The sequence below is a fragment of the Periplaneta americana genome, chromosome 1 (genome assembly GCF_040183065.1).
Source record: "Periplaneta americana isolate PAMFEO1 chromosome 1, P.americana_PAMFEO1_priV1, whole genome shotgun sequence".
Taxonomy (NCBI): Eukaryota; Metazoa; Arthropoda; class Insecta; order Blattodea; family Blattidae; genus Periplaneta; species Periplaneta americana.
In genome coordinates this window covers 68174869-68201629 of record NC_091117.1, presented here as the reverse complement: position 1 = coordinate 68201629, position 26761 = coordinate 68174869, and the positions used below count along the sequence as shown (strand labels likewise).

The following is a 26761-nucleotide window of genomic DNA, read 5'->3' as shown; positions in this document are numbered from 1 at the left end:
AAACTCAAGATGATGCTCCTTTTTGTATTTGGAGTATTTTATTTCTTCTTATCTTTATATACTTTCTTCTAATCGTGAAATATTCAAATAAATCTCACTCGAGTTTTAATTTTCTCTAGATAAATCAAAACTTCTAGTGAGATTACCGTAGATAAAGCATCATTTAATTTCCACTATATGAAGTTCAACCATCTTGAAAGTAGAAAAATCGCGAGTTACAATCTGATCTTACGTTACATCAAGACGAAGTGATTTTCGATTAGTATTTATACAACCAAAAGTCCAGTCTAACTAAAGGATAATTTCATTACTTGATCTCAGATTGTTATACAACTGATTCTTCGAAAAATTCCCTAGCCCTTGCTTAAGTCAAGCCTTATTTAATGCGGGCTATAAGGAGGATATATAATCATACCGAAGTGGGCATTAGCACAACGGAATGGACCAGTAATAACCCACACCGCTTATGTCTCCAGACTGTTAAAGTCTCATAAAAATCTATCTTAAAATACAATTGAAAATTCCTGTCCTTTGAAATGTTTTATTTAGTTCTCTTAATGAAGTAGAGCCATTAAACAGGAATTTCGAGGTTATGTTCCAGCATAATCAAATTACATAGCATCTCGAAATGGCGTCCGTGTGTAACGTACCGTGTTTGAATTCACAGGAAGAGGAAAGAGCGCTGAAATTGGAGGCAAAGAAAGAGGAGGAGTAACGACTCTAGGGTTTCCTGAACCAGATTTATTCCGGCTATAAACGTCAAGTGAGTTTCGAGACTTGTTATTTCGTATTTCGGCAATTATATGCTCACGCCGGGAATAAATCATCCGGGACAGAGTATTCAATTAGCATCGCGTTTAATGGTGGAGGGGGGAAGCGTGTACATACGGGCGGATATTGGATGCTAGGCCTATTAATTATAAGTCACTCCTTTTCATATTAAGGGGAGGCAGAGATCCGAGATGTATATCGTGATGGAAATATTTCTCGGAAACTCCAAAGCTTAAATAAATTAGTAATTAAATAAATAATTACGTAAATAACTCGTAAGTAAATAGATAAATATATAAATAAATAAACAAGTAAATAAATAAATAAACATTTATCCATAAGATGTTCCGTTGTGGCTCACATGGTAAACTTTTCAACACCGATTCCAACGAACCCAGTTTCGATTCCCGGAAAAGAAATGGCGACTTTTTCTCCCTTACAAAAGGGATTTCTAGTGTGTCCGTAGTTCTGTACAATCAGTATGATACTCGTTCTCTATACTTCCGGACGACAACGCGACTATCTCACTTGTCCACGAGACTTCATATTCCATTTGACGCTAATAATTGCGAGTATAGGATATTATACAGGGACATCATTTTATTTTTACTAACATTTCTAATATTAACATGGCTATGCCTTTGTATTAACGGTTGAGAACCGGAAACAACGTTTGCTACCCCCTTCCACGACTGGAGTTTGATGATACTGGCATAATATACAAACAAATCACTTTACTAGGTATAGGAGGGAAGAAAAGTAGTTCATCCATTTACGTAAACTAGGAAATATAGCGATTTTGAGTTTGATAATTTTCATTAGGCTTTTCTTTAATCAAAATACAGTACCGTATTAACAATAAGTGTTTTCACTCGCGAACTGAGCTATCCATGCTCATGTATTCAATATGCACTGTAGGCCTATATTATACCGTCTACAACACAGCGTACAATATAGAGAATGAAGTTAAATTGAAAAATAATCATAATATGGATATTTAAAAACATTTTTGAAAAAGGTGGCTATTCATTTCGATATAGGCTTCAGTTCTTTTGTTCATATTATCGCACTACAGACTATTGTACCTAATTCCAATTACCAGTTCCGTCCTTCGTACTAGTAACTCACGTTGAAATAATTCTGTATCTACTGTTATACTTTATGTACTGTAAATTCAATCTTCACTTCTGCCCGATCCGAAAAGATAAAATTACTCAGACATGCTATCTACTGTCCGTCCAAGTGGTTTTGTCGCAGGGTCATAGAAAGGGGGGAAACCACGTGACAGTTAATTACTTAACGAGGTCTTTTTATTTAAGTTATTTTAAATAGTTGTATAATATTACGTAGACGTCCAATTCCTAACAGAAATTAATGTTTTCAGAAAAGAACTAAGACAGCCCAGCCACTAGCCTTTACAGAGGGGCGAGTAGAAGCGGGTGGGAGAAACCGCGATGCGACGTAGGCAAACGGACGACAGTACCTGTGCGAAAATATGATTCAATATTGAAAGCTCTTTCGTCACTGGAAAACGCGAACATATTTCTGGAACGTACTATACTCACTCAGTACAGTTTACTATGATCGTAAGGCGACTTTGACTGCATACGCGGCCTTGGTTCTGTGTTAGAAGTTTACTAGTAGAGGGGGTGGGAGTGAAATACATTAAAAACTCAGGTACAATAAAAATTGAAGTAAAAATAAAATGATGTCCTTGTACAAGAAATTTATCGATAAACAATTTTTTTTCCAATATAGGCCTACAGTATGTTGAAAAAAAAGAAAGCAATCTAGATGTTTATAAATTTACACAGGTTATAATTGAAACCATTATTAATTTAAATTCTAATGCCGTCTAGCTGCCAACGACATCGGAACTTTCACCGTGATCATACATTTTTTTGTTTTAATTCTACGCACAAGACACTGCACTGGAATTATATGATCCCCTCTCACAGACTGTTCAACAAGCTGTAGCTTCATCTTCATTTTAACATCATACTGATGCAACAGCTCACACAAGCATTTTATTGATTTTATATTTAAACTAGTGGCTTGTGCAGCAAATACTGCAAACTAAGTCCATAAGAAGTTCAAATAAAAATTGTTCAGATTTATTTTCAATGAAGAATACCAGATATTTTGAAAGTTATTTGCTTCCATAATTGTGAAACATATTCCTTCTGAATGTTTTTTGTATGCCAAATACTTTTCCTTGAAACTATCCGTCTTCAGTTCTTGAGTTTCAATGCGAAATCGCAAATAACAAAGTCAGGTCGATCAGTGAGTTTTTCATGTGCAAGTAATGCAGTAGCTATTTCAGGTCATTGCGGATTGTAGATGAAATTTAAGAAAATGTAAGGTTTGTCATGTTTTGAACAAAAGACTTAGCATCTTGGTATAGCTGTTGCATGTTTCGTGAACTACCCTGAAATGTAGAGGGCAGAATCACTTTTTCCCAATAAGAGAGGTTGCTGAGAAGATCAAGAAACTACAAAATCTTGTAGGCCTCTTATTTCATCAGTAAGTAATACCTTTTGGTCTTTTCTTAGGAACTGTAATTTTTGCGCTTCCTCCAGACAATACTGATCTACCAAATACTGACTGGATTAATTTGTGTAACAATGAATGTTATCCCGTATATTTTCTGTAATATAGGCTGTTGTGAGGAATCTATTGCTGAGATGCGGAAAATGAGGCGAATGATATGTCAGAGTTTTAGAATCTTATATGCGCCCTAAATAAAATTGTCCATCGTAAATCGTTAGCAGCTTCAGTGTTTCATTCGTTGCTGGTTGCGGGAAATAAACTTACTCATCACTCTAGCAAAAAGTGAAATGGCATGCTATTTTCCCTACAACAAAATATGCTTGGAAGCGATCACAAATCTAATCGATTAAACCAAAAAATATGAAATTAATTTTGATGTAGTTTAAAGACGCAGCTAAAATAGAAAGCATGACTCAATATAGCATTGCATCGAACATCAACAAATCGGCATTTAACACGAAAAATTATTGCAGTGGCCATAATAAGCACGCATCTTCCTCCATGTTTTTATCACCAGTAACCGAAGAAGAAATTTATAATATTGTTAAATCCTTAAAAAATAATGTCTCACCGGGAATCGACAAAATTACAAATAACACATTAAAGATTATCATTAAACATATATTAAAACCGCTTGTTTATGTATTCAATCTATGTCTCACCCAAGGAGTTTTCCCAGAATCTCTGAAAAATGCTGTAGTTGTACCGGTCCATAAGTCAGGGGAAAGAAAAAGTCTGAATAACTATAGACCTATATCCTTGCTCTCTAGCTTCTCAAAGATATTAGAAAAATGTTTAAAAAACAGATTAGTAAATTACTTAGAGAAAAATGAAATTCTCTCCAAACATCAGTATGGCTTCAGAAATAAATTATCTACGGATGACGCAATTATTGAAGTCACTGGTAAAATTATGCAGGAGTTGGATAACGGTTCTAAATGTTTAGGGATTTTCTTAGATTTAAGGAAAGCTTTTGACACGGTGAACAATCGTTTACTTCTGGACAAATTATTTGATATAGGAGTCAGGGGTATTGCGCATAAGTTATTTCAATCATACTTAAACAAAAGAACTCAGGTAACCAAAATTGATGATAATATCAGTGAAAATGTAAATATTGATATAGGTGTCCCTCAGGGAACAATTTTAGGTCCTATTCTATTTTTAATATATATTAATGATTTATTAAACATTGATTTGAAAGTACATAATGGCTCCTGTTATTCTTACGCTGATGATACGGTGGTGATTTTCAGTGGTTTAACTTGGGAGGACACTTATAAACATGCCAATGTAGGTATAAATTTTATCAAAAACTGGCTTGATGCAAATTTGCTATCTCTAAATATAACTAAAACTACTTTGGTGCCATTTTCTTTAACAGTCTCTGGATTGAACAAATTGAAATCACTTTCTCATTTAAAATTAATAATCCACAACTCATTTTGTAAACTCTCTACAACCTGTAAATGCCCTTGCCTGAAAGAATCTGTAGATGTGAAATACCTGGGAATTATTGTTGATCAGCACTTGAAATGGGATAGACAAATCACCTTTTTATGTAACAGGATACGTAAAACAATTTACAAATTTGTAAACCTTCGCCATTACTTGCCTACTCACGTATTACGTTTGGTTTATTTGGCTCTAGTTGGCTCTGTTATCCAATATGGTATAATTGGATGGGGAGGCATTACAAAAACTGCTCTTTTTCCTCTAATTATGTTGCAAAAACGTATAATCAAAATTTGTTTGAAAAGGCGACTGGATTATCCAACAAATTTGATCCATTCTGAATTGAATGTTTTTAGAATTGACCAAATTTATGAATACTCTTTAATGAAATTCTATCATAAAAATAGAACGAAATTTGTAGCTCAGCCACATGCTCATAATACGAGACGAAATGAAATTCTTAAATTAGTTGAACCTAAATATTTCACATCTGCTGCTTTACTACACAGTACAAATTATGGTCCACGGCTATATAATTCGATAATAAAATTTCATCCAGAATTGACTACTTTAAGCAATGAAATTTTCAGATCCAGAATTAAAAAATTTATATGACAGACTTCCCTGTATATATATTATGTACCATGTATTGTAAAACAAGTTTATTTCTATCCTAAGTGTATTTTTCTATTTTATCTTGGTTACTATCTCAACATGACCTGCACTAATTATACTACTAATAATAATTTAATATTAATCCATCAATCTAAACATCGTCTCTTTTTTCACTCAGTTATTATTAGTATTATTATTTACTAATTTTATTACAATCTTTATGTGAGCTTTTTTCTTAAGTATTTTGTCTACAAAGTATGTGTATCTATGTAACGGAACTGTCCCCGAACACGAGCTTTGCTCTTTCGGGGTATTTTAATGTAACGTTTTTATGTATATGTTATTATTAAATAAATAAATAAATAAAAATAAATAAATTACTACCAAGGAAAATTAGAGAATCAGACATATAAATATCTATATCATACTGCCATTAAATATATGAAAAAGACCCACACTACTCGATTAATAACTATAAAAGTATTTCATTTTTAATAACAATATTGTTACCTTACGTAAGTTTTATAGTTTTCAGTAACATAAGCTATATATATAGCCGTTACTCAGTAAATTATAGAAATGAAGATCTAATATAAAATATTCTTTCTCTGCGTCTACTTACAAAAAACCCCAAAATGTTTCACTTTCATATCATCAGTATAGCATTATGTGTTGCATTAACTTTAATAATATTTCATTTTAATGGTAATAATGTCATCAAACATTCTTAAGTTTTATAGTTCTTAATATCCAATACACAGCTGTACTCGGAAAACTACACTCCAGAGAATCAGACTTGTAAATTATTTTTATACGTTATCAAATAATTACACAAATGAATATCGACATATTGGCATTATGATGTGAAAGAATATGAGCCATCTCAACTCTATGTCAGCAAACCTGTAGGTAATGGCCTTCGTGTAATAGTCTATTGTTTATCGTAGTGTGTGTTTTGTTTTATTCTGAAATGCAATTAATTATTTCTCAAAACTGACGAAAGATGGATTTTGGAAAATAGGAAAATGATGTAGGAAAATTGACATTTCACTGAAAACTACTGTTTTTCTGAAAAACGTTGGGTTCCAAGCTTCAAAATGAGGGATCATTTATTAAAATCCGTTAAGCCGTTTTCCCGTAATTTCCATTACCAGTTCAAATTATATATATATATATATATATATATATATATATATATATATATATATATATATAGATTTTTATCACATAAGATTTTAAAATGGTATTTCATAACTATTGTTTGTAACTTGTTTAGTTTTACGTGTTATATACTACAGTAGATCACATAAATGCGCATTCAATCTTCTATGTATTCTACGGCATAACTTTCTAATGATGACTCTGTAGAGTGAAAAACGTTTAAACATATTAAATAATATGTACAAATAACTTTTAGTTATTTTGTTTCAAAGATACGCATAGACGAACCTTGTTTAATCCAATTTATTATAATTGCTTATCGGATTCAACATGGTTTTTAAATTAACTTTTAGTGCCTATAGTTTCGGGTCTTGATAACAGTTTGCTTTTCCTTGCTTTCGCTATAGCAGACACGTCATTCCAAAACGTTGGGATGTTCTTTATCTAGGACAAAGCAAACAAAAATATGTTGATAGCCATGGAAGTCTTAAATCATAATACTACATCCTATTTGTTATGCATTCAGAACTCCGTTGCTGATATGACTCTCTGACATCGGGGACTACCAATCAAGATGTGGGGATATCAGGTGCACGGGATAATTTACTGAGAAGCAGGCTTTAAATTTTCTTGACAATTGTGGAACGTTATCTCTGTTAAATTTGTCAAATCAGACAATAAAATCCTTTCAAGCTACAAATTTATGACAAATCACTTTTAAAATAACGAAAGATGCATTACGTTCTCCTATGATGACGTCTATTTCATAAATTACAGTACATAAATCCAATTTGTTTTCACTGTATACATCGGTTGCGTGTAGAAAGATAATCCGCCACTGAAGTACAGTAAATTCGATGCGAAAGAATTCAGTTCCTACACCAAATTATTCTTTTCCTGCGTTTGGATGAGAGTTTCCTATCGAATTCTTGTTTCATCTTTCGTAAACAAGCATTACTATGAATAAAGCAGTGGATGAGGCGCAGCAGGTCTTCAAGGCAGCACATTTGTACCCACCCAAAGATGACGAATTGACTGGTAACCAATAAATCATCTTTGATAAAATGGTGGTGCCTCGACCTACATCCAAGTAACGAAGTCTCTGTAATTCATAAAGGATAAAATGGTATCTGGCGAGGTCGGAGGGAACAAAGATGAAAATAAAACCAGGAACAGAGGGTGGAGAATACACTACTTCTATACGAGTCGTTATATATAGTGGCTATATATAGAAAGTAGCCGTAATACGATGTCAGTTCCACTATGGAACAAAATTAATCGAAGTGCCTTCGAGATTTGTGGACAATAATGGCATAGTTTATCTTCTTCAATACTTAACTATTGAACAAGTTTTTATGGCTGCATTATAATTTCCACGAGGGAAGGAGGATAGAGCGTTCGCTCTTCTTGTGTTCACAGCACAAAGAACTGACCTTTGAGAATTGACACGTCTACAAACATTGTAATGATAATGTACTCTATTCAGCGATCTTTTCACATAAATACTGCAATCCAGGGGTAACGAGATGATATTTCGAAAACGGGGCACCGGTGAATTGAACTAAAAACAAAAAAGTTATACCTACATTCTACTTTTCAGCCATTTGAAATAATTTCGACGTCTGCTTAAGTGTGAAGTTTAATACTGGAAGCAATATGAACCATAAGATTTTATCATTTTAATACATTTATAATTGTAACAATAATGCTTGACATAACGACACAAACCATTAATTGATAAAAACATACATGATCAAAGGTATACATTAATAAGACACTTTCACAAGTAATCAATTTTTAATACAAGGTAATATTTTATATAATTTGAATCTGTTTTAACGTCTACAATTTAACTTTTGTGTTCTATAATTGTTTTAATTATTGTCATAAATTGAAGTAGATATGAGAATTAATTTGTTTTAACTATCAGACAAATTGTTTATTAAAACAATAATTAACTGAACTATAGTTCGTTTAATTAGTATACATGATTTTAGTATATTTGTTTTAAGATTGATTAATGTATATATTTAACGGTTATTCCATTCACTGTAAATTAATGTACCGCATGATATTGTTTGAATATGTGCCTGAAAATGCCAAATAGGCGAAGGCGTTAGCGTTATTTTTATCTTTTAACTTCAATGGATTATTTAAATTTTATAAATTTTTGTTGATGTTTTTTTTTAAATACTGATAAGTCATTTAGACTGAACAATAAAATAAATATTCATATTATGTTATATTATATACTGACTTATCTGAATACTATTACAATGCTTTCTAACATAAAAAAATTCTCAGTGGCGAAGCTCTTAAGAGGCTTAGGTTACCCAAAAAATTGAGTTATTACCTATACCTAGGAACAGTCGGCCTATAAGTTCGTAATAACGATATATCGTAACACCTTGGTTAACTCCGACCCTTCCACATATTAAGTTCACAGTTGGCAGTCATTCCAGGTTCCGAGAGTTCAGTGCGAGGCGAGGCTTGTGGTCACAAGCCTCTAAAGGCATGGCTACGACTCTGACTCGTAAGCTTGAGGGGAGACCGGAAAGGGGATATCGATTCGCTACACTCTGTCTCCTGCATCTGGAGCCGATGACAGGCGAATGGGTGGAGGCAATCAGTGCGGGAGTGTGTTGCGGAATGCATCGGTTCACGATCACTAAGGGGTAAGATGCACGAGGCAGAAGGCGATAGGTAGGGCGGCATTTTAGACGCTCATCTTCAAGCAATGCTATCCCTCTCCACTCACCACTTGCGCAAAGAGCTTCTTTCGTCTCCTATAGTCTACAGATTCCAGAAACGAAGTATACATCTCCGTGCTAAACGAGGCTAGCCTTATAGCCTACCTAAGGTCACAATCTACGTCGCGCTATATTGGTGTTTTACGAATGTGCTGTGTTATTGAGCGTTAGTTTAATCAAAAGTGCATGCGAGTATGTGTTACATACCGGTATTAATTTTGTGTAAAATGGCTCATACTGAGAGAACGAAATATTTAATATAAAACAAGTTTTATCTCGGAAAGGAAGCAGAAACGAGCAAAATGTATTAAACTTTTGTGTTTGAAGTATCTCAAAGAATAACTTCCTGAAATTACTTTCGGTTCGCTCTGTATATAGCTCCAGGAGCTGCCTCCTTTTTGCAACGATACGATTGGTAGCTCAGCTCCAATTCCACTGTACCGTACATCCAAATGCTCGGAATTACATCGTTCTTGCACTAGAAGTCTGGCATATCTTTTAACGTATCAAACAAGCAAAACACTAATTTGACCAACCAGTGGATTCACCCCCTTTTTGGAGAGAATCCTTCAAATGCTTTCTCGTAGACACATTTTACATGTTTAATCGTTCCTGAATAATCTTTCTTAATTATGGCTTTCAAGGAACCCGGAGGTTCATTGCCGCCCTCACATAAGCCCACCATCGGTTCCTATTCTGAGCAAGATTTATCAACTCTCTACCATCATATACCACCTCACTCAAATTCATTTTAATATTACCCTCTCATCTACGTCTCGGCCTAGACAAAGGTCTTTTTCCCTCCGGCCTCCCAACTAACACTCTATGTGAATTTCTGGATTCTCTCATACGTGCTACACGCCCTGTCCAACTCAAATGTCTGGAATTAATGTTCCTAATATTATGTTAGGTGAAGAATACAATGTGTGCAGTTCTGCGTTGTGTAACTTTCTCCATTCTCCTGTAACTTTATCCACCTTAGCCCCAAATATTTTCCTAAGCACCTATTCTCGAACACCCTTAACCCATGTTCTTCTTTCAAAGTGAGAGTCCAATTTTCACAACCGTAAAGAACAACCGGTAATGTAACTGTTTTATAAATTCTAACTTTCAGCTTCTTTGAGAGCAGATTGGGTGACAAAAGCTTCTCAACCGAATAATAACAGGTATTTCTCGTATTTATTCTGCGTTTAATTTCATCCCGAGTGTCATTTATATTTTGTTACTGTTGCTCCAAGATATTTTAATTTTTCCACCTCTTCAAAGGATAAATCTATGTTTCTTAATTATTCTAGTGGTATTCCAATCACTACGCGTTCAATTGCAGAGATTATACTTTTTTTTTAAATATGGGACATGACAGGAGCGTTGCGATCGGAAAAGCAACTGAATGTCACATAGCGTGGTAGGCATGTTGCTATGGTAACAACGGTTGAGTTGCCAAACTTACAGTTCCCACGTGGCGAGTGCTTAATAGCTCTCGTGGCGACATTTATTGTGCACACAATATTAGCACTGGTACGTTTCGTCTTTGATTCTCTGTCGATTTTTGTATTGTTTTCTTATCTTCGCGTCAATTGTCAATGAATGTTTTAACGTCAGCCATCTTAACGACAATTCCTAGCTTCATCAGCTAGCAGCGTGGTAGTCCATACTGGCAACATGGCACTGTAGTTCCAAGGTCGACCGCGTAACTGCCATGTCCCATCTTTCAAAAAAACAAGTATAAGATAATGAATTTAAAGCGGGCGAAAAATAGCTGGCAAAATTTTGACTAGAGCCCTCATATCTGGGAAAGTGTTCTTTGCGTATTTACCATGTAGCTATAGGACGATTCAGTTTGGCTGAGTTTATTGCCCTTGGCTGATTTTTAACCTGCAAATTTTGTTCCAGAAGCTAGCATGGTAATCACTAGATCAGTATCGACGACCTCTCATGTTGAAAACGGACATTAAATGAAGAGAAGAAGTCGCAGCTACTCACTGGCCGCAGTTTGAATAACTTTTTGAACCCATTTGTTTCTGAGGCTACAGAATTAGAGCACAAGACGCGGGAATAAAGAAAAGTTCTCGTGCGCTTTCCACTCCATTCATTTCAGTGGTATCGTTTTCCTATAACAAGCCTCTGGCTGAACCAAATCCTTCTTATCAAGCGACGCTTCCAATCCATCTACTTTCAAAGCAGCTACACTGCGCCGGAGGATACGAGAAGAATCCTTATCTAAGGACCGGAGTTAACAAAAAAAAAAACCGCGAGGCAAGCTGCTCGTTGTTACTTCTGCTCTTTTTGACAACCAGTCAAACTGATACAGTCGGCAGTCACGATTGTCCATGATCACGAGCCCAAAAGGTGTTATCATGTTGTCCACTCAAACCTACTTCTTCGAGGATTTCACGACCCAACTCAATACTTTGGGATTTTCTCGATATACAAGCTATACGAATATAAGGTTGAATTCTCGTGACCTAGGAACGCATCTCCGCTTAATGTAATACGGGAACTTAATTTTATAATGGATCAGAACACGCGCCTTAACCAATCCTGACTAAATTTAATAAGTCAAACAAAATAAAACAAGCCAAGTCTGAAGGAGAACCAAAGAAAAGAAGTCAAGTCTGCAGAAAGACCAAAGAAAACGAGCCAAGTCTGAAACAGAACCAAAGAAAACAAGTCAAATTTGAAGAAAGACCAACGGAAACAAGCCAAGTCTGAAACAAAACCAAACAAGCATAGTCTGACACAACTACTGTACAGGAAAGAAACCAAGTCTCAAACAAAACCAAAACAAACAAGCCAAGCCTCAAACAAAACTGAAGATAAAAAGTAAAGTCTGAAACAAAACCAAACAAAGCAAGTAAAGTCTGAAACAAAACCAAAGAAAGCAAGCCAAGTCTGAAACAAAACCAAACCAAACCATATTAAACAAAGCCAAATAAAATTATCCAAGACAAACAAAGCCAAAGGAAATAGAGGAAATCAAGCGAAATGAGCCAAGTCATGTCAAACAGAACGAAATGATCCAAAGAAAGTAAACTCGGAGGAAATAATCCAAATCCAGCAAAACTAAAGGAAATAATCCAAACAAAACCAAGCCCAAGGCAATAAACCAAATCGGACACAAACAAAAAGAATATATCAGACAAAAGCAAACTAAAGGAAACAAGCCAAGCGAACCCAAAGAAAACAAGCCAAACGAAAGAAAATAAATCAAGCTAAACCAAACGAAATAAATCAACTCAAGTCAAACCGTACTAAGTAAACTAAACTAAAACAAAATCAATCCAAGTTAAAATTTAGAAAGCCAAACTAAACGAAATAAAGCAAATATAAGATAAAATTAAAACCAAAATTAGAAATCACACCAAAATATCCATTCGAAACAAGAAAAAAACCAAACCAAATAAAAAACACATGCTAAACCAAATAAAAAGGTAAGCGTAAAGAATCCATGCTGAATAAAGAAATCCAAGACAAAGCATAAGGAGTCAAACAATCTTTCTTTAGAAAATGGCATTATTAACTTCAAGCTTTGATTTATAACCTAGATAATATACTTCATTATTTTTGAGTTACATTTTTTTGTTTTCACCACGTATCGCAGTCTACGATTCCTTCTATATAGGCTATATTTATGCAAGTACGAACTAATTGTGACCGGACTTTGTAAAGATATATATCATCTAATAGCAAAATATTCATTTTAAATTATTTTTAACGAAATCTCATAGGTTTCTTAATGTTCACGATGTTACATTTCATACAGAATGTATCCATAGACTAAAGTCGTGCTAAAATGTTATCATTGTTTAATCTAGTATGTTTCTGTAGGCTACTATATTAGGTTTGAAAATTTAATTGATAATGCCGATAACTTGCATAAAATGAATTATTTTAGTATCGATACCCGTTTCTTTTTCGTATGAAAGACTTACTCTAAATGGTTGAATGTGTTCACTTGTTCTAGAATGTCTACGAATTCTTCCAACTATTCTTCTGTGTGAGAAGATATTTTTGTCAAACTTTATACACACAGTGTTTAAATAATATCGTAAATTTAAGTCCTTCGGCATAATATCGAAGATTGAAAGTCATTACATTCCGCCAAAATGAATAGTTCCATTACATAAGATAACAGTCAAAGCCTAATTTCTCCGAATTTAATGTAGCAACTTCCTCCAAAATTGGTGTTGACGCATTTCAACACCAGATGTAAATTGTAAATGAAATCTAGTCTTGTCTGGTCCGATATAAATAAATGTTGCTTCAACTCACCTCATTGGTGTTCCATCGATGCCTCTGCGTTGGGAAGTGGTCCGCCTTCGGCAGGCTCTCCAGGTTCTCTGGTAGTTTGATCGGCTCGCCGTCTGTAACAGACAAACAAACATGTCTTTTAAGTTCAGCACAAAAATGAGAGTGAAGTACAGAGAGAAGTACATGACCACGTTGGCTAGAGTATTGACCAGACAGATATATCCATATTTACAAATTAATAATCCACACACTAATCTTCAGGGCTCGGAATCTGATGAAATATCTTTTTTCTGACACATCACAGATGCAATATAAACTCGTTTCACTACGACATGAACCAATATAGTCTACTTTTAAATTTGCATTTTTCGGTCTTTTATTGTGTATTGGTTATTTTTTTAAGGAAATGTTCTACTTTTTGTTCCATTTTACCTTTTTTACTTTTGAACGAACTATTTTTTATAGTGCAGTCGTAGTCTATATTCGAGAATCTACTGCAGATTGCTTATAACGAAAGCCACCGTTTTTGGAGCGTGAAATAAGTAATGGGAACGTTAAGAGGGAATGTCTTATCGTTGCCGTACTCTGTGGGCGAAAAAGCCAACAACTGTCATTGACAGATTTCTGAGGTGACTTTTGTTTAGGAGGTGGTACCACTCTCAGCCGAAGTGTGGCAACAGATTCCACTGATTGGGGACCGTACTCAAGGACGCAAAGTGCGATTATCTTGCCTTTGTCGCAGTCAGTGGACAATAAGACAGGCAAGTGTGATTGGCAGATTGCTGACGACTGACGTGATATGTATTTGGGTGGTACCATTCTGAGCTGTACTGACAACAATGCTCATTGACATTGCATTGCATTGCATTTTTCCATCTTTTATTATGTATCGGTGCTTTTTTTTTTAGGAAATGTTAATACTTTTTGTTGAATTTTTGCCCTTTTCTGCATTTGGACGGACTTTTTTTACGGAGTAGTCGCAGTCTATATTCGAGAACCCACTGCAGACTGCGTACGCAATTCGACTGCGTGATACAGTAATTTGCCTTGCGGTTGCATTAGCCTTGACTCCTGATTACGTGTGTTATCTGCTTCCCCCAATTCGACGCAAAAGAACAAATTGGCTACTGGAGCCGCAGTGCCTACAGTCAGCATACTGTAGCTCACAAGTGAAGACGTAAAAATGCTGAAATTAAAGCAACGGCCGATCTTTCAATTCCGAGATCGTACGAATGACGATGACTCTTCATTGCAATGATGAATGAGAGATATTATGGGAATTCAGTTTCTTTTTTAATATTTAAATGTGCATCCCTGCATCAGTCTGAGTTCGATTCCCACATTTCGTTCCGATTTTAGAAGAGGCTTTAAAAATAATTTCAGAGTGACATTTTATGTTACCTTACGAATGGTTTACTTCAGTGGCACGAAATTTGGCCAGATGTGGGGGACAGTAGTGACATCTCTAACTAACCTTGTCACAGTCCTGTCACTTAGCTATCCCCTCATCTAACCCACTCTAGCCTTGTCACAGTTCTAGGTATCATATGATTTAGCTATCCATTTCACTCTAGTCTTGTTACAATTCGAGGTCTGACATCACTTAGCTATGCCCTCATTAACTCACGAAATCTTGTCACAACTCTAGGTTTCACATCACTTACCTATCCTCTCATCTAACCCACTCTAACCTTGTCATAGTTCTAGGTATCATATCACTTAGTTATACCCTTATCTAACACACCCTAACCTTGTCACATTCCTCAACTTCATGTCACTTAGTTATTTCGTCATCTAACCTAACCTAACCTTCAACTAGCAATATTTACAGAACTATACGCCAGTAGAGAGTAAAACAAGTGGAACACGATCATTATGATCAGACGCTACCGCTAATATGTGCCAAATACGAAAAAAGAAAACCCATGGTGACGTTAAAGTAAACAATTGCATTTGCTAAAAACACAAACATATTAGATTTTTAATAAAAGTACATACAGTAGACTACATTCTAAACAATGTTGCCCCGGCGTGAAATAGTTGCAAATAGACTATCACAAGGCATTGCGCTAAAATAAATATAATATACCTAATTATACTGAATTAAAAGTTGAAATATTTTAACAGTATATTTAATGTGAATTGCATCAAATTTTATTTACTTTTGTTTCGGAAATGGTATTGGAATGCACCTACAAACCTTTTGCTATATTCCAGCCAACTTTAATTTCTTTTTCATATTTTACAATTGAATTTTATTAAAACAATAATTTCCCTCATTCTTCGCATTAGGACTGTTCAAAAATACTACGCTATGCTCTCTACCCACACTACCTTATAATAACTTACTAATTTTAATTGTGTTTATAAATTATGCCGATGTTTATTTTTTAGACGTACAATAAAAATTATAGGAATGAAGTATAAGTGGAATTGTTAAGATTTGAGAACATGTGTGGTCAGAACTATTAAAAAAAATTAAATTAAACTATGTTTTATTTAACGACGCTCGCAACTACCGAGGTTATATCAGCATCGCCGGCGCGCTGGAATTTTGTCCCGCAGGAGTTCTTTTACATACCAGTAAATCTACTGACATGAGCTTGTCATATTTAAGCACACTTAAATATCATCGACCTAAGCCGGGATCGAACCAGCAACCTCGTGCACAGAAGGTCAGCACACTACCAACTGCGCCAACCAGGCAGACAACAAGGAAGGAAACAACAAGAATGAGCTTTAGAGAACAATGACAATACCGGTATTGTTATGCAGTACTGAAAACTGGGTAGCCTAATAAATAAGAAGTAAGATAGCAACTGGAATTAAGTTCCTGAGGGCTACTAAGGGATGTACAAAATTGATAAACTTAGAAATGAAATAGTAAGACAGAAAAGTCCACACCTGTGGAATAACGGTCAGCGCGTCTGGTCGCGAAACTAGGTGGCCCGGGTTCGATTTCCGGAGGGGGCAGTTACCTGGTTTAGGTTTTCTCCGGGGTTTCCCCTCAACCCAATAGGAGCAAATGCTGGGTAACTTTCGGTGCTGGCTCCCGGACTCATTTCACCGGCATTATCACCTTCATTTCATTCAGACGCTAAATAACCTGAGATGTTGATACAGCGTCGTAAAATAACCCAATAAAATAAATAAACAAAGACAGATAATGAAAACGGATAAATCGCAATATAGCGAACGCCAGTAGGGGAAGTTATCCCCACTCACATGAAAGGTGCATTCGACACAACATTCGCCTATCGCCTATCACGTATATTGTCTGGTGAGCTAGTAGGGGAAAAGTGGAAGGGGTCGTGGGCGGAGCTTCTACGTTCGCTATATTGCGATTTGCCCAAAAAGGTTAACAAAAGTGTTCTATGAATACAAGCCATTAGGAAGTGAGAACACGGAAGACCAAAGAATCACTAGAATACTGATCCGGAAAAGAAAGTTGATTCTATAAGATGACAATGAAGAAGAAGAAGATGATGATGATGTCGAAACAAAATGTTTATGAATGTACCTAAGTATGACGCCGGAATTCGAACGCAGTACCGGTAGTCAACCGTCGCACAATCCACCCGTATAACCGTAAAGCCTTTGAAGTGATAGTACGTCATAACAAAATTAGTTTTTTTAGTTGCTGTATCAATTACGAGGTTATTTAGCGTCGATGGGAATGAAGATAGCGTGATGGTATTTGACGAGGTCGAGGATTCGCCATAGATTACCTGATATTCGCCTTACGGTTGGGGAAAACCTCGGAAAATACCCAATCAGGAGTGCTGTCATAGAGGCCACACGGGGCCATACATAGTATGGAAACCTACAATTTTTTTAATTAATCGAATGGGGAAAAGAAAATTTTGTCTGTATGGCGCCATACGGCATATGGGTGCCTAAATTTTTACGAGGAGATCTGTACAGATCTTAGATCTTCTCTTGCTGTTCCTAATGTATTTTTTTTATGTCCATAAACAAAAATTGTCCACCTCTGCAGTACTGGAATCCAGAATTATATAAAATAATGGTCGAAAACAAGAAGTGCTGCAAATACATACTCCAAGATTCATCGAGACAAGTATACATCTACGGTGAGGCTACATGGTGTATTCTTTAAATCAAGCTTGTTGTACAATTAAAATGTAAAGCAAAAGAATTTCTTTACTTCTTCTTTAATATAAAAAAAATAATTAAATGACAGTCGGAGAGATAGAGAGAGGAGAGTAAAATATATTTCGAGGGAGAAAACAACGGTGGGGCTACATGGTGTATTCTTTAAATCAAGCTTGTTGTACAATTAAAATGTAAAGCAAAACAATTTCTTTACTTCTTCTTTAATATAAAAAATCATTAAATGACAGTCGGAGAGATAGAGAGAGGAGAGTAAAATATATTTCGAGGGAGAAAACAACGGTGGGGCTACATGGTGTATTCTTTAAATCAAGCTCGTACAATTAAAATGTAAAGCAAAACAATTCTTTACTTTTTCTTTAATATTAAAAAAAAATCATTAAATGACAGTCGGAGAGATAGAGAGAGGAGACTAAAATATATTTCGAGGGAGAAAACAACGGTGGGGCTACATGGTGTATTCTTTAAATCAAGCTCGTTGTACAATTAAAATGTAAAGCAAAACAATTTCTTTACTTCTTCTTTAACATTAAAAAAAATCATTAAATGACAGTCGGAGAGATAGAGAGAGGAGACTAAAATATATTTCGAGGGAGAAAACAACGGCGGGGCTACATGGTGTATTCTTTAAATCAAGCTCGTTGTACAATTAAAATGTAAAGCAAAACAATTTCTTTACTTCTTCTTTAACATTAAAAAAAATCATTAAATGACAGTCGGAGAGATAGAGAGAGGAGACTAAAATATATTTCGAGGGAGAAAACAACGGTGGGGCTACATGGTGTATTCTTTAAATCAAGCTTGTTGTACAATTAAAATGTAAAGCAAAACAATTTCTTTACTTCTTCAATATAAAAAGAATCATTAAATGACAGTCGGAGAGATAGAGAGAGGAGAATAAAATATATTTCGAGGGAGAAAACAAGGGGTGGGACGTATGGCCAAGAAAATAATTGCCAATCAGGTAATCACCCCAAGCGGGAATCGAATCCAGGCCCGAGCGCATCTCCAGAACTCGAGACCAGCGCCTCAGCCGACTGAGCTACGTCGATGGCTAAAAATAGTCTTAGAAGTTAGATATAACAAGCTTAGCTGAGGGACATTACAGCTTTAACAAAAAATTACGTCACTTCTCCTGGAACTGATTAATTTTTTTAATTCAGCACTATGCCTGAAAAACGTTGAAAACCCACGGGCCTGGAATTGTAACAACAAAGCTGTCACCTCGAATGTTTATTTTACGATGGGAAAGTTGCTTTTCGATTAAATAAAATTAAAGTTGTAGCCACAGCTACTGACAGAAATACCTCAGCAATCTCGGCTTGAACCCGGAAGTACAATGGCGCGTGATCTGCCATGGGGTCAGTTAGCCACCAATAACTTCACACACAAAACATGAGTGAGACAGGAAAAAAGTTTTTATTGTCTTTTTTTTTCCGGAGACATGAAATTGGGTATAATTTTTCTCTAGTGCCAGGCATGGGGCCAAATCTCTGAGAGGAAGAGGGGATGAGGGGAGTAGGGTGGGCGAGTTATGCTAGCTGGAGGGTAGTAGAAGTTTGGCTAGACTTCTCTCAGAGCGGAGGGGGGGGGGTCGCCATCGATTTACCAATTCTGCGAACGAGACTAGACGGACCGGTGATTCCCATTGCCGTCCTTCCACCTCGCCAGGACGGTTGTCTGATTCATTAATTCTACACATTCCCTCATTCCATTCACAAAATTTATGCATCTAATTGCATATCATTTCACGAGATAGCATACGTTTTTTTCTTCCCCCCAGACAGTCTATTATGGGTAATCTGAATTCAAAACCGACTCTTTCCACTCCATTGTTTATGCTGACAGTATTGCTCCTCCGATACTCGTTACGTAGGCTACCCGCTGAACTACTTGACAACTTCTCGACGAGGAAAAACCAGTGCTCTATTTCGAGAGGATCGCATACGAGTGAAATCGCAAGTAAAATTACTGTAGCCATAAAATTATACAGAGCGGAAGAGATATAACGGTGCACATTTTAACAGCTCATTCCTTGGATAGAGTACAATCAAATTCTAATAGCATATTACTACAAAACGAATATTTTCTCAGAAAAATAAAACATTCCTCTAAATATTAAGACTGCTTTCCCGGATAATTACTATCCGTACGATTATGAGTAGGCTTCGTAATTCAGCTACCTATAGAGCACATCTAGGTATTTTTTTTTTATTTAAGTAGGTTAGTTTACGATTACGACACTTTATCAATATCTTTAGTTATTTAGCGTCTGAATGAGATGAAGGTGATAATTCCGGTGAAATGAGTCCGGGGTCCAGCACCGAAAGTTACCCAGCATTTGCTCACTTTGGGTTGAGGGAAAACCCCGGAAAAAACCTCAACCAGGTAGCTTTTCCCGACCGGGAATGGAACCCGGGCCACCTGGTTTCGCGGCCAGACGCGCTAGCCGTTACTCTACAGGTGTGGACACACATCTAGGTCAGAAAGCATGGATAGACATAACGGCTCGGTTAGAAAAGCCAACGTACTATGGTAGGAACGATCATGATTTTAAAATCAAATGTAGGAAACAGAAAACGGATGTAGGTAAATTCTCATTTTTAAATAGAACTATAAATGATTGGAATGACCTACTGCAGCTGTCTTCGAAGGCTGTCCTTCCTTAAGGAGATTCAAGAATAACTTTAAGTTGTGTATAAAGTGCAAATTAAAATTAAGGTGTAATTTAACATTTAATTTTTTAAGGTGATATGTATTTATTTAGCCTGACGAGTTACCCCTTGGTTTGAATTGTAAATTATTTAAAAATAGCGTGTAAGGGGGCCTTAGACTAGAAATTTTTAGCTTAAATGTAGTTCTGTTTATAAGTATGCATAAGGGTGTTAGTATTTGTCGTATTTGAGCTGTTGTATCAGTGAAGCGTGGTGAGTCAGTGAAGTTATGGTTTTACAGATCAGTGATAATTTATAGTGTCAATGAAATGTGTTCTATAGTGTCAGTGAAATGTGTCCTAAAGTGTCAGTGAAATCTGTCATAGTGCCACTACATTGAGTGAGATGAGAGTAAAGTGAAAGACTTATCAGTACCAATGTGAAACTTATGTAGGTCCTATACATATGTAGGTTGTATTGTAAAATTAGGTTCACTTATTAATTAGGTTATTTTATGTATTATTATTATTATTATTATTATTATTATTATTAATTGTAATTATTGTGTTAAATTGTATTGTGTATTTTTTATTATTTTTATTGGGTTTTTTACGACGCTGTATTCTTATTGTATTGTGTATTGTATAATTGTATTTGTATTGTAAAATTGTATTGTGTATTGTTTATATTCTGTATACCATTGCCACCGGGTGCTTGCCCATTTGTAAATAAATACATACATGAACTGGAATGAGGTTGTCCGATTCGAAGTATACGTGACGTCACAGCGCAGTACAGGTACGTTCGTATACAAAATAGTTACGCATCCCCTACTCTCTGCCTCTAGAAAGCCAAAAGTCGTATTATTTAAATAACTACATCTTTGTGGCTGATTGAAGGTTCATTGCAGAGATAAAATGCCTTATTTAAGACGCTGAAGGGTGTAATATTGCAGGGCATAGTTGAGGATACTTGAACTAATATTTTCACTGTCAGTATAGAAAACATTACATATAATGTATGTAAAAGTGACAAAAACAGTGCACTGAAAGACACTGCAATACCAAAAGGCACAGAAAGTGTGTTGAACGTAATCTAAAAGAACCAGTAGCCTACTATCACAATCTGAAAATTATGAAGATATTAACTCTACGTTTAGCATCCATTTATGTAGCCCATCATGATGTTCAGTGGCAACATCCCAATTAATAAATTAAATAAGCTTCATTTTAGGGGATTTCTAGAAACGTACATAAAAAAATTAGTGGATTTTCAGTGATGAGCGATATATGCAATATCCTAATGAAACACGAAAAAATATCAGACAATAGGAATATCTTGTACTACATCATACACCAATAACGTCATGTGCTATTGAAAGAATTTTTTGCAATATAAAATCATTTCAAGTGACATCCGAATGTGTTCAAGTTCCGTAAATTAAGAATGCACGTTATTATTCACTGCAAAGATCACGACGAAAATGAACATCACGGCTCACGCATGTGTTTACTAGTGTAACTTCATAATGTCGGAAGTTGACTGTATTCTACGAACACCCAGCGACGATGTGTTTGTTTAGGCCTATATCCTTATCCGTTGCATTACCTATGTTCGGCGTACTATATACTCAATGTGTCTTCAACTTTAGTCATTAGGTAGCTGGAATACGAAGTCTAATTATGAATTTTATCATTAGTAGACTTTGAAGTTGAGGCACATTGTCTCTTAAAAGTTTTGTGTACATAGGATAGACCAGTGTTTACAAAGCAATTGGCAAGGTAGTCCTCTGCCCTCTATCCTATGAGTTGGATGGAGCTGTAGTAATACGTAATACAGGCCCAGCAAGGAAGGAAAAGTCGGAAGGACAAACATACATATTATGTTGAATAGATTATAACCCATTATTGTTTCTCAGATGTAGGAAAATAACATTTTTAATAATAATAATAATAATAATAATAATAATAATAATAATAATTTATTATCAGAAGATATATATATATATATATATATATGTAAATGCACATGAATTACAGTACAAGGAAAAGAAACGACATAAATACAGTAAAAATAATGTATAAGGCACAAAAATAAACTTACTGTCCACATTTCACGAGAAGATCCGCGCAAGGAACGCGAGTTTTCCCCCACTCTTATAACCTACCCCCAACACGGAACCGGCCGGCCATTGACTGAGCCTTGTTTGTCCCAGCCGGCCAATGACATCACTCCCATCCACGTACTCCTTCAAGAACGACGAGTTACTAGCTTACTCTCTCCTCTTACCCCGCAAGGACAATATTCCCCTCGCAGGGATCCTCTCGAGAAATTTGGACAGTATCTTTATTTAATTAGTTTATTTTACGACATTTTGTCAATTGTTAGGGGGCCTATAGTTATCTAATAATAATCCGTGGCGCTACAGCCCGTGGAGGGCCTAGACCGACCAGCCGGCTGCTGGCCTCACGCCCACATTCCGAAGCAGAGGTGGACGATAATCCAACCAGAATGGAGGTATCGTGTGGTTAGCACGATGATCCCCCCAGCCGTTATAGCTGGCATTCGCAACCGGATTTCGCTACCTATCGCAGCTCCCCAAATGCATCACGGTGCTGGGTGGGCACCGGTCCCATACAAAGGCCGAAATTTCATGAAAAAATTTCTTCCCCCATGAGGACTCGAACCAGCGCATATTCCGTAACGTGAGTCCTAGGCACGATGTCTTAGACCACGACGCCACGGCGCGGGACATAGTTATCTAGATAATTAAAATATATATGAGTTAAAAATATAATAGTAATAATAGTTAGGCTATATTACAAGTGTAAAAATGGTATTTCATTTTGTATGTTTTCGGTGGTGTAGCTCAGTGGTAAAACATTCGGCCACAGACCCCGATGTTCCCTATTTCTTACAATTATATTTAATTCAATAAAGTGTGTGTGCCGTTTGAGCACTTTATTTAATTTTTGTACGTTTTTCAACAACAACAAAAAAACAGTGCTTTCTAAAGCAAACATAACATTGTTTGGATCGCTTTATTTGTTCGGTCGCTATTTTTGTTGTGTGACATCTGGTGGGAAAGAATTTGACAATCGGTGTCAACGATTGAAAGTCACTGTTAAAAATATTTTTTTCGCACTAATGTTAAAAAGTACTTCTCGCACTCTACGGTAAAACAGTCCATTTTTAACACGCTTACCTAGCATCACAAGATCTACTTTTAGGAATGGCTGTGTAAGAAATTATTTTACATGGTCCCGAAAGTTTGTCCTACCTTTGTCCTCAGCAGCAGCAAGGTTTATGATGATAATATGTATACCAGGAATTCCACTTCGAGTTTCCGGGTGTAGAACTCAGTTCAGCGTGAAACACTTACTTCTAGTTCTTCAGCTAGCTGTTCGCCTTGCATCTCTTAATTTAATTAATAAATCACTTTTTCTAAAATTGGAAGTGTGGGTTGTTTTTCATTAGTTTCAGAAGGATTGATTCGTCGTTTTTTGTGAACTTCAGAAGACGGAAGGTAGGGGAAAGGACATTCATTATTTGTAACGTGGCGAATGTTGGAACACAGTTTCTAGTTAAATTGCCGAAAACTTTCCGTCCTCTCTCCGTTTAGTTTTAACGAATCAGTCACACTGGGGATGACAAATTACCCACAAGCTTGATGTAACTTCTACAATGGCTACGGGTCCTATTTACAAGTTCCTGTGTTATTTAAACATTACCAAACTTAGCCCTCGTAGTGTACCATTGTACTTTCCAGTCGAGGCACTGACACGCTAATAAATTAATGTGGGGCAACTCCGCAACATCATGCTTCGAGGGGAACCTCAAATTACCCACCAACAAATGAAATACTACAACCGAAGTCCGTGCCCGAGAGTACGGCAACGAGAGGTCTTTAATGAATAATGTGGAAATGAGGTTCTCATTATAACATTCAAGAAAAGGGCCCTTCGACCGTTCTTCATCACTTTGTAACTAGACATGATTCTCTAGTTTACCTAGAGCATTGGCACCCTTACTGATTTGAAAGATTTCTTGTTAACAGGTTTCGTTTTTAACTTAAGCTAATCTTTATTAAAGATGTTGAATTCACATTATCAATCAAGCTAATCTTTATTAAAGATGTTGAGTTCACATTATCAATCAAGCTAATCTTTATTAAAGATGTTGAGTTCACATTATCAATCAAGCTAATATTTATTAGAGATGTTGAGTTCACATTGTCAATCAACCTAATGTTTATTAAAGATGTTGAGTTCACATTATCAATCAAGCTAATATTTATTAGAGACGTTGAGTTCACATTGTGAATCAAGCTAATCTTTATTAAAGATGTTGACTTCACATTATCAATGAAGCCAATCTTTATTAAAGATGTTGACTTCACATTATCAATGAAGCCAATCTTTATTAAAGATGTTGACTTCACATTATCAATCAAGCTAATCTTTATTAAAGATGATGAGTTCACATTATCAATCAAGCTAATATTTATTAAAGATGTTGAGTTTACATTATCAATCAAGCTAATCTTTATTAAATATGTTGAGTTCACATTATTATCAATCAAGCTAATCTTTATTAAATATGTTGAGTTCACATTATCAATCAAGCTAATATTTATTAGAGATGTTGAGTTCACATTGTCAATCAACCTAATGATTATTAAAGATGTTGAGTTCACATTATCAATCAAGCTAATATTTATTAAAGATGTTGAGTTTACATTATCAATCAAGCTAATCTTTATTAAAGATGTTGACTTCACATTATCAATCAAGTCAATATTTATTAAAGATGTTGAGTTCACATTATCAATCAAGGTAATCTTTATTAAAGATGTTGAGTTCACATTATTAATCAAGCTAATCTTTATTAAAGATGTTGAGTTCACATTATTAATCAAGCTAATCTTTATTAAAGATGTTGAGTTCACATTATTAATCCAGCTAATCTTTATTAAAGATAATAAAATAAGTATATATAAATTTCAATCATAAGACATCTGTTTTGCAAATGTTTATTAGTTCGCCTCAAACCAACAACACACTTCTACAAACATCAAGACATATACATATAAATCATCTTCCCATATACAGTCCCTGATAAACTTTGATTACACACAGCAATCATCAATGATAATTATATGTATGTTATTAAAATCAGATGAATATTTTAGATCTAAATGATCAATAATAACCACCATTTGTATCAATGTCAGATAACATTCAGTTCACAAGCGAACGTATACTACACGATTGAAATTCTACATGTATAATTACAACCAATCGACAACATAAGATCTATTAGTCACAACATAACATCAATATTGTATATAGTACCTTAAGACATTCTTCGAACAATGTGAATTTTAATTAATTTTTAAGCTAATATATTCATTTTATTCATAATTTATTTTAACATCATTGATAAATCGTATAATTCTAATTGATTAATTTGTATTCATACTGTAACATGAGTTATATGTATACACAATCAATTTCAATTTCAATTTCAATTTTAAAAGTTTGCACCACATTGAAATTAATTATCCTTCATTTTATTTATATTTTTATACATAAAGCTCATGAAGATCCAACACCATGTATAATACATTGCTCATTTGTTATTTGCTCAATTTGATCAAGGTTCAGATTACATATTTTATTATATCTGATGATGCCCATTAAGGCGAAAACATTAATATATTCCATATTCATATAGCAAATAAACATTTGCAAAACAGATGTTTCTTATGATTGAAATTTATATATGCTTATTTTATTATATTACTAGGCATATCTGAAAATATAAAAATGAATTGTAAATTTATTAAAGTTGTTGAGTTCACATTATTAATCAAGCTAATCTTCATTAAATATGTTGAGTTCACATTATCAATCAAGCTAATCCTTATTAAAGATGTTGAGTTCACATTATCAATCAAACACCTCAACTTAATTTTACATTAAGTGTACAATTTTGGACAAACGTTTTCGCCTGTTCGGGCATCATCAGGTCCATTAACTGAAATTTCAAATTGAACATTTCACTTACATAGGTATGAAGTTAACTTAAGTAATTTCCAAAATACATAACTGACATACAAAACATTTTAAATGCAACAAATTCAATTATGAAACTAGATTTCAATTTTTTTTTAATATTAAGTTTGTTTTATTTAAAATTCTTTGTATGTCAACTATGTATTTTGAAAATTAGTTAAATTAATTACATACCTATTTAACTAAAGACTTCAACATGGTATTTCAATAATTAATGGATATGGTGATGACTGAACAGGCGAAGACGTTTGTCCAATCTGTACATCGGCAGTAAAGGGGACTATGTCACAAATATTGAATTTCACAGGAAAGGTAAATGAAGTTCTCTTTGCCTCGATACCATAAC

General features: G+C 35.1%; 1 protein-coding gene across 11 annotated transcripts in view; it reads right to left on the bottom strand.

Moving 5' to 3' along the window:
- Camta (Calmodulin-binding transcription activator) overlaps window positions 1-26761 on the bottom strand; it is a 1741786-nt gene that overhangs the window by 615030 nt on the left and 1099995 nt on the right. For all 11 annotated transcript variants that reach the window (XM_069821663.1, XM_069821692.1, XM_069821654.1 and 8 more), the window contains one exon: window positions 13575-13666. In XM_069821663.1, coding sequence (XP_069677764.1) covers window positions 13575-13666 — 92 coding nt within the window. The remainder of the gene's footprint in view (window positions 1-13574; window positions 13667-26761) is intronic.